Source organism: Dama dama, chromosome 4, assembly GCF_033118175.1.
Source record: "Dama dama isolate Ldn47 chromosome 4, ASM3311817v1, whole genome shotgun sequence".
Classification (NCBI taxonomy): domain Eukaryota; kingdom Metazoa; phylum Chordata; class Mammalia; order Artiodactyla; family Cervidae; genus Dama; species Dama dama.
In genome coordinates, this window is record NC_083684.1 from 44532684 (window position 1) to 44542206 (window position 9523).

Here is a 9523-nt window from a genome sequence, read left to right on the forward strand (position 1 = left end):
ATATATAAAGATGATTAAGCTGTTAGTTAAGATCCCATAAGAACAAATGTTTACTACTAACTAATTAGAAAGCATAAAAAGGTACACTCCAAACAGAATCTTATTTTGAAATTTTAGTGTTAACAGACGGCAATTTCACAGCTTAAAATAGGAAAACACTGAGGGGAACTGATGTCCAAATTGGGTCCAGCCACCCCATGAACTTAAAAGCTTGCTCTGTTGTGCAGAGATTTTCTTCCATATTTGTGATAATTGACAGTTGTTTTGGCCAGTCTCACAGGTAAGCGTTCAACCCTGACCTCTGCTCTCTTTTTGAATCCACTGGGAGCTCTGAGGTCTCAGAGTTCACATGCCTGTTGAACGTGTTGGTGGGCTCTTTGGCAGAAGACCCATTTCCCTATTTTTTCCTGTTTCTCTCCTTTCCCATTGGGCAAGATGTGGACAGAGGAGTTTATGGATTTCCTCCAGTGATATTGCTTGTACCACGTAGGACCCAGGTCACAGAATCTCTGAGGTATACACAGGTAGGAAGCCCAAAAAGAGAAGAAAGGCATCACTTCTGTTTTGTTGGTTGGTATGTGCTTCTCACATAAGGTTCACAAGTCTCTTTTCTAGAAATGAGCAGAGACACAAAGATCTCTCGACTTGAACACGTGTGGGCAAACCCATTCTCACGCATACACTGACACATACTGTCAAAGCTCAGAAACAGCCTTCAGTTAACGTGACTGAAGCTGGTGCTGGGTGAAGAAGGAGCCTCCTTAATCCTCTTGGTAGACCAGCTCGTAGGGGCTCCAGGTAGACAGAAGATCCAGCGACAGGTTTTTCTGCTCTTGGTCTGATGTGACAAGGTGGTAGCCCAGCAGGTTCATGGTATTCCTGCAGACTTTCTGAAGTCGAAAAACCTTTTGATAAGGCAGGGACCAGCGCCAGGCCTGAGAGACATTGAGGGCATTCCTGGCATTTGTGTGGAAGGCGTGCTTACCCATGCCCTTGCCTCGAGTGATATTATGTACCCAAGTCTGGAGCCGGGGCAAGAATTTCAGCCCTACGTATTCGTACATTCGGGCAGTTTGGGCCAGGGGGTCCCGGACCAAGTCCTCATAGCGCACGAGCAGGTAGCGCTGCCTTAGGGCTTTGGGCAAGGACTGCACAGCTTTGAAGATCTCCAGCTGGCTTTGGCAGATGACTTTCATTGCATAGTAAGGTTGATCCTCCTTCTTGAGTTTCTGCCGATGCTGCCCCATCACAATGTGGCTGTCAATCTTAAGTTCATTCGTGGTGTGTTCTCGGGACCGGAACACTGCGCGGGGGTCCCGGACCAGGTGCACAATGTGCAGGTTGAGGGAAGGGTCTCTCAGCAGCGGGTAGAGCACCTGCAGGTTGAAGAAGCGCACCTCCTTGAGCACCACGTGGCTGTAGCTGCGGCAGGCCTCCTCCACCACCTCGAAGGGCTGCTGGTGGCACAGAATCCTGCAGTGGGCCTGGGGTATGATCTTATCTCGCGGGAAGAGGTTGCAGGCCGGTGGGGAACACAGGGCCCGGCTGCCGTCCCACTGGAATAGGCTGGACTGTTTCCGGGGGCCAGGATTCATGTAGGCATCAAAGACGCTCATGTCACACAGAAAGACAGCCCGAATGAGGTCCCGCACAGCCATATGCAGCCTCTGGGCTGTGCTTTGTGTGAAGGTCATCCACACATGCCAGGCGGGCTCCATCAGGTAGAAGACATCTGGGTGCTGTCCAAAAAGCTGCCCTACAAAAGAGGAGCCAGAGCGCCATGAAGACAGGACCAGCACATGCACGTGAGGGGGCTTGGGTTCCTCCTTCACCTGCAGGGAGTTGTTGTCGTGGGAGTACACAAGGATGAACAGAATGAAAATGGCCATCTGGGAAGCCAGGAACAGCAGGAGCTTCATTCTTTTGAGCGGTATCATGCTGAAGTGATAGACCATGGAAGAACAAACAGAGGGGTATTTTAGGCTATCACAACGTAGAATTGTATTGTACAGATGTACCACAATTTATCAGTATTTAACCAGTGTCCTTATTGGTGAGCTTGGGGTTGTTTCCAGTCTTTGGCCATTTCAGAGCTTTCAGTAATGACCTTTATGTTCACACATCATTATCCAAGCATGTAAGCTAACTCCCAAGAAGCGGAATTGCCAAGTCAGCGAGTATGGGTATGTGTACCTTTGGTATCTGTTGTCCAGTTAGGCTTCATACTGGTTATAAGCCATTGTCTGTGTCTAGAGCTCCAGAGATTTTAGGGAGCAGATTTTAGAGGAGGAATTGGACAGCCACAGATATGACTCTTGGAGTTTATGGCTTGCTTCCTGAAGAGGTAGAACATGCTTTGCCAGCCCATGGGCTTCCCTTGGAAGTCCCCTGAACCTTCTGGGAAGTGTGTGATGACCTCAACCAAACGTTAAGTGGCAGTGGCCCAGAAATCTTTCTCTTGAGACCATTCATGACAACAATGCATTTCCTCCACATGTGCCAACAGATCCAGTGAGGATCATCTCTCCCAGGTGCCAAAAAAAGCACATTGTTATATGCCAGGAACATGTCAATGAATAGTAATTCCTGTCTTGGCCCTGAAGGTTAGAGCAGGACCAGCTAAGAAGAACAGGACCTAGTTCTTTTGAACTTGAGCCCAAGAGGAAATGATTAGAAACTAAGCCATGTTTGATAATGACTCAAGAATTGAGCCAAGCATTGAGGAACTGACCTTCTCCCAAAGACAATATGAGTATGAGGAAAAGTTTGGAACAAAGATAGGAATTAATGGAGTGAAAGAGAAAGGAAAGAACTTGACCTGTGTAGAAATATAAGGCTAGAATTTTATTGGCAGGGCCTATAATCAGCTCAGGAAAAAGCTAACATTTCCTAGAGACTGGTAACATGGACCTTTCAAAAGTCCACCTCCTGCCCCCATGTGGCTTCGGGCCAGCTCAGGGTCCAGAGTGGGCTACATGCTCTGAGCACTCCTTGCCTGCCTGTGGCTCCTGACCTCATGCCCGTTCTTACCCAGACCTGGAGCCTGGCCTTCAGACTCGTCCCCAGTTGTCCTCAGGCTTTAATTGGCCACAGTTTTCAGGGACTGCCAAGGGAACCCTCTCACTTTCTTTCTTTCCATGAGCAATTTCCCTGGCCAGCAGGAAAGTATGCTTTTGTAAAGTGAATCCCATCTCTTGTCACTGGGATCTGGATACAACCTGGATCTAAGCAACCCATAATGGGGCTGATGAGCTCAGCCAGAGACCCTTGAAGGTGTGTCTCAGGGAAAGATCATCTCTGCAGTCACTGGAATCAGTGTAGAGCTGGCCCAGAAAGAACAGGAAACTGAAGGCTTTTCATGGCAATCTCCTCTCATCTAACCATCACCCCTCCCCGGCTGTCCTACACTAACCTCCACTGTAGACCCTCCCTGAGGTTGGGAAGCATGTATGAGAGGTCCCTAGTGCACCTTCCTGAGTGTTGTTTTCTGCCTATGTGATGCATGCTTGAACCCTGCCCTCCCTGTTATCTAATCCTGAGTCTGCTCATCTCTAGCCTGGCTTTTATAGTAAGTAACCTCTCACTTCTCTCTCTCAGTTCTCTCCCTCAGCTCTCCACCTCATTCACTGCTACCAAAATCTATCTTTTTAAAGCACAAGCCTGTCGCTCCCTTCCTTAAAGTCCTTCAATAGCTTTCTGACACATATAGGATTAAATCCCCATTTCTCATGTTTGGGGGCCCTACATAATTCGATCTTAGATCTCCTGTCACTCCCTTCCCTTTCTGACACCTTAGGTTCTGGATTTTACTTCCAGTTCTTCCAACTTGCCCTGTTATTTATTGTTAGTAATTTAATTTATCTTTGGCTGTGCAGGGTCTTTGTTGCTGCGAGGGCTTTTCTCTAGTTGCAGTGAGTAGAGGCTACTCTCTAATTGTGGTGCACAGGTTTCTTATTGTGGTGGCTTCTCTTGTTGTGGAGCATGGGCTCTAGGGCTGATGGGCTTCTGTAGTTGTGGCTCCCGGATTTTAAAGCACTGGCTTAGTAGCTTTGGCACATGGACTTAGTTCCTCCGCAGCAAGTGGGATCTTCCCAGACCAGGGATGGAACCCCGTGTCTCCTGCATTGGCAGGTGGATTCTTTACCACTGAGCCACCAGGGAAGCCCCTGTCCCATTGTTTACAAGCTCTGAGACATTTGCAAGACAACCACTCTTTCCTCAAGATTCTGCCCACCTCTCAGCTTTCTCCCTGAAAGGTATCTTATTTCCTCCCAAGATTTAGTTTTCCCCTGAACTTTCCATTCCCATCCATCTCTCTCTTTCTCTGTAGCACAGGTAAGTGAAGTGAAAGTTGCTCAGTCATGTCCGACTCTTTGCGACCCCATGGGCTATAGAGTCCATGGAATTCTCTAGGCCAGAATACTGGAGTGAGTAGCCTTTTCCTCCTCCAGGGGATCTTCCTAACCTAGGGATTGAACCCAGGTCTCCCGCATTGCAGGCAGATTCTTTACCAGCTGAGCCACAGGGGAAGCACCTGTAGTACAGGGGAGGATGAATATCTCTCACTGGGCTGCTATTACTTAAAGGTAAATGCTGTGTCTTATCTTGTTTACTGGCACATAAAACACACAGCTGATTAGGGCTCATTAAATACTTGTTGAACAAATAACTAAATAAATGAGCATGAGAAGTGGCATGTGTGCACACATGCTGAGTCACTTCAGTCATGTCCACTCTTTGTGCCCGCATGGACTGTAGCCTGCCAGACTCCACTGTCCATGGGATTCTCCAGGCAAGGACACTGGAGTGGGTTGTCATTTCCTCCTCCAGAGGATCTTCCTGGCCCAGGGATTGAACGCATATTAGTTACTAAAATTTAGATGATTTTATTGAATATTGAGCACAAAACCAATACTATCTCAACTGCTTGAAGCAAGATATTAAGTCGGAACCTTAGTTTAGAAGCAATATGGCACAGTGAACCTAACTCCAAAAAAATAGGTTCTATACAGAGCATGTATTACTTAGAACTAAGGGGGTAAAAACCACAAGCATCATTAAAAAAATATTTATTAATAAATTAAAGCCCCATCGAAGGGCAATAGACTACTCACAGAACTTCCCTGGGTTTGTTAGTAAGAGAAGAAAATAGAAGACAAAAAACACTCAGCACAACCTATCATCTCCTTCCAAAAAACGTAATTTAAAAACATATTGGAGTCTTTCCTGGTGGTGCAGTGGATGAGAATCAGCCTGCCAATTCACAGGACATGGGTTTGATCCCTGATCTGGGAAGATTCCACATGCTGCAGAGCAACCAAGCCTGTGTGCCTCAACTACTGAAGCCAGCATGCCTAGAGCCTGTGCTTTGCGTCAAAAGAAGCCACTGCAATGAGGAAGCCTGAGTACCACAACAAAGAGTAGCCCCCACTTGCGCAAGTAGAGATAGCCCAAGTGCAGCAACAAAGACCCTGTGCAACCAAAAATAAATAAATAAAAGAAAAAATAAACACTATATTGGGACTTCCTTGGCAGTCCTGTGGTAAAGACTTTGCCTTCCTAGGCAGGGGATCCGGTTCGATCCCTGTTCTGGCAGCTAAGATCCAATATGCCTTGTGCCAGAAAACCAAAACATAACACAGAAGCAGTGTTATAACACATTCAATAAAGACTTTAAAAACAGTCCACACGGGGCTTCCTTGATGGCCCAGTGGTAAAGAATCCACCCGCCACTGCAGGAGACACGGGTTGGATCCCCTGATCTGGGAAGATCCCATAGGCATTAGAGCAACTAAGCCAGGGTGCTGCAACTACCGAACCTGTGCTCTAGAGCCCATGAGCCATGACTGATGAGCCCCTGTGCCGCAACTGCTGAAGCCCGTGCCCCTAGAGTCTGTGCTCTGCCACAAGAGAAGCCACCACAGTGAGAAGCCTAAGCACCACAACTAGCGAGTAGCCAGAAGACCCAAAATAAGTAATTTTTTTTTTTTTTAAAAAAGGTATTTTACTTCCAGTTAGAAGTTCCAGACTCGTCCGCAGCCTTACAAGACAGAAGTCTCTTTTACCTTGGCTAACTCACTGGCCTCATAATTTAATCTTATTTTACGTTGGAATGAAGCTCCACAACTTTGAAAGCCCTTCTAGCCACAGTAATGACAACAGTCCAATTAAATACATCACGTAGAACAGTGATGAGCCACACCTCCATATTTCCGAATAAGTGAACTTTAATTCTCAGTGATAAAAACAGCCCCGCCTGATTAGACCTGGATATTTTGTGTTCCAGATCTGAGAATTCAGTTATCACACTAAATCTCAGCTGAGCTAGAGAAAATCTGTAGCTACTAGCACCTTTGGTCCTCACTTCCCAGCACCTGAGCAGAGGAGAAGCTACAGGAAACACAGAAGCCAGCATCGGAATAAGTAAGACGAACCAGCTGTAAAGTATACATCAGAATAGCCCCACTCACTTTCTAGGCTCTTTCTTAGGGATGGGGGTGGGTGGGGTTAGGAGAGCTGCTGGCAGGCAACCTGTGCTTTTGGGGAAGATTACCCAGGTGATTCTGATCCAGCCCCTCTCCAACACCTCCTATCTGCCATTCACAAAGAAATGCCCAGCTTAGTTGCCCCATGTTATCTGAAACTCCACTCCAAGGACCTAGGAATAATGGCCCTGCTCTGGAGGTGTACACGGGAAATTTTCTCCTTACCTTGTTAACGGCTTGGGCTTCTCCACCACTCTGAAGGCTCTGCCAGCCAAGTTGTGCACCTTTTTTCCTCTGACTCACCAGTTCCTCTCTCAGCTTCCTTCTCCTCCTCGAATCTTGCATAACCATCCCTACTCAGAGCACATTTCACTGTCTTCTTCCTCTGGCCCGAAATCACCCACCTTCCAAGACAGGGTTAAGAAAGCACTGGCTGCCAGGGAGGTGTGATCCCAGCAGCTTTAACTCTAAGAGACTCGAGGGGTGGGGAGATGCTGCTTGAATGGGCCGGGCCTGGAGAAGCAAAGGAGGAAGTATTCTCTCCCACAACTGGAAGGTGATGCTGGATGCTAAATTCCTTGAAGGCAGCGGAAAGGTTAACTCTCTTAAGGTGAAGTGGAGAAAGGAAGGGGACTCCAGAAGTACTTGAGGTTGATAGGGAAGTCACAGGACAATGACAGCCAAAATGACCCAGTGTGATACCTTACTCTTAATCTCTGTTGCAAAAAGAGGAGAGAAAACCTAGAAGGTATTTCTGGGTTGTACCTTCCTGCTCACCCCACTGTATTTATGGGGATAAGTTTTTTTGGCCTCTGTGTTTTTTCAACATCTTCACCCTTCTTGTGTGAGGCAATAACTAGATGTCCTGCCTAGATGTAGTAACTCATTCTATGGGAGGAGGTAGATGTAATGGCCTTTAGTTGGGGTATGGGAAATTTCCCCCTCAAGGAAAAAAAAATATTATTGTAAAAGATTATAGCTTCTAACTAGCTGTGTGTACTTGGGCAAATCATGCAACTACTTTGAACTAATTTACATGGTTGTTGTGAGTATAAAGCAATAGCCAAGTTGAAAAAAAATTTTTTTTAATTGAGGTATAGTTGGATTTACAGTGTTGTGCTGATCTCTACAGCAAAGTGACTCAGTTTAGCTGAATTTTTTTATTCAGTTAAACGTGAAAAACTCAGTTACCCAAATTATTAAATAAATTAATCTGAATTAATTTTAATTAGTTAATTACAAATAATTCAATTTACTAAGTAAATTGAATAAAAGTTATTTTAAAAAATGACTACTACCTCCTCCCCACCACAGTGCATAGGAACTGCAGACCTTTCTGTCTGAAAGGGGCTGGGAGGGGGCGCGCATTCAGTGGTTGGTAGACTTCTCTCCAAAAACAGTGTCAGTGACCTCAGAGTTTGGGCAATGTTTTTTGCTTCCTTATTTTTAACACTGGGTTGTTTATAGGTATTTGTTAAAAATGGGTTTTAGTTGCCATTTACAAAATATTCTAAAGAGAAAGTGAATTATGAAATGTCCCAAAGTAACTAAATAAAAAATGCCTCAGGAAATTACAGGCTTGTCATGATGGCCTATTATCTAATCACAGACACTAAGTACAGTCAGCTCACCTTGTCCTTAGCTTCTCCATCTGCGGGGTCAAACAACCTTGGTTAAAAATGTGCAGAAAATTTTTTTTTTGCCAATAAGTTCTACATGCTGCTGCTAAGTCGCGTCAGTCATGTCTGACTCTGTGCGACCCCATAGATGGCAGCCCACCAGGCTCCCATCCCTGGGATTCTCCAGGCAAGAATACTGGAGTGGGCAGCCAGTTCCTTCTCCAGTGCATGAAAGTGAAGAGTGAAAGTGAAGTCACTTAGTCGTGTCCGACTCTTAGCGACCCCATGGACTGTAGCCTACTAGGTTCCTCCGTCCATGGGATTTCCTGGGCAAGAGTACTGGAGTGGGGTGCCATTGCCTTCTACATAGCACATAGTAAAACTTAAATTTGCCAGGCACAGGCAACTATTTTTATAGCATTTACAGTGTATTTACAGCTATTTACATTCTATTCTATTACAAATAAACTTGAGATTATTTTAAAGTACACAGGAGGATGTGTATAGGTTATAAGCAGAGACTACACCATTCTCTCTAAGGGGACTAGAGCATGGCTTCAGTGAGAGTCCTGGAACAGTTCACCTGTGGATATAGAGGAAGAGATGATTGTACAGGTGAGAAAATGCAGATCACTAAAAGGAAGTCTTCAGGTTAAAGGCTGAATTATATAAAGCAACACACCAGATTTCCTAAGCCTTGAGTCAGCCATGAAAAATAGCCTGTATAGTTTCCAGGAATTTAATTCAGAATCCATCTGACAGACATCTGCTCCCTTTCGTGGAGAAGGGAGATCCAGGAGAGAAGTCGCAGGTAGTGCAGCACTGGCACAGACTGACTTCTCTTTCTTGGCAGGCAAGGGGCCTCTTCCACTGTATATTCTTTGTCATAATCATAGGTTCAGCCACTGGATTTGTCACGTTATGAATTCCACAATCACTGTGTAATTGACACAGACCTTTATATAGTCCCTTCTTCCTGGTGGTGAGTTTGTTGTGGAATTAAATGAGCTGTCACTCTCTGGGGAAATGGAACCTACATTTCACTTGGCTCATCTTGGCTAGGAGTAGGGGAGAAAAAGATGAGGAAGCTCTTTACAACATGTACAGGAGTAAAGATAAATCATGGTGGAGTGAGAGCAACTGGTTTGGAGTCAGACATCTGGACAAGTCATTCCACCTCTCTAACCTTAGAATATCAGCACAAAATATATAGTCACCTAATAGAATGCTTGTGAATGTTAGCATTGAATTAATGCATGTAACAACCCTAACACAATATTACACCATTCCCTTCTCCAGGGGATCTTCCTGACTCAGGGTTCATACCTGTGTTTCCCACATTGCAGGCAGATTCTTTACCGTTTGAACTACCAAGGAAGCCCCTGTTACCAGGGAAGCCCCTGTTATGACAATAATGAG

At 45.6% G+C, this 9523-nt stretch overlaps 1 protein-coding gene across 1 annotated transcript; it reads right to left on the bottom strand.

Annotated features, from left to right (window-relative positions):
- Positions 1-203: 203 nt before the first annotated feature.
- CHST4 (carbohydrate sulfotransferase 4) lies at positions 204-6918 on the bottom strand. The gene is made up of 2 exons (XM_061135060.1): positions 6711-6918; positions 204-1938 (listed from the first exon to the last, which is right to left on the bottom strand). The coding sequence occupies exon 2, from the start codon at positions 1935-1937 to the stop codon at positions 762-764; it is 1176 nt and encodes a 391-aa protein (XP_060991043.1). The 5' UTR covers position 1938; positions 6711-6918; the 3' UTR covers positions 204-761.
- Positions 6919-9523: the final 2605 nt, after the last annotated feature.

Coding starts and splice junctions, on each gene's coding strand:
- CHST4 (XM_061135060.1), bottom strand. CDS start 1,937: ATGATACCGCTCAAAAGAATGAAGCTCCTGCTGTTCCTGGCTTCCCAG.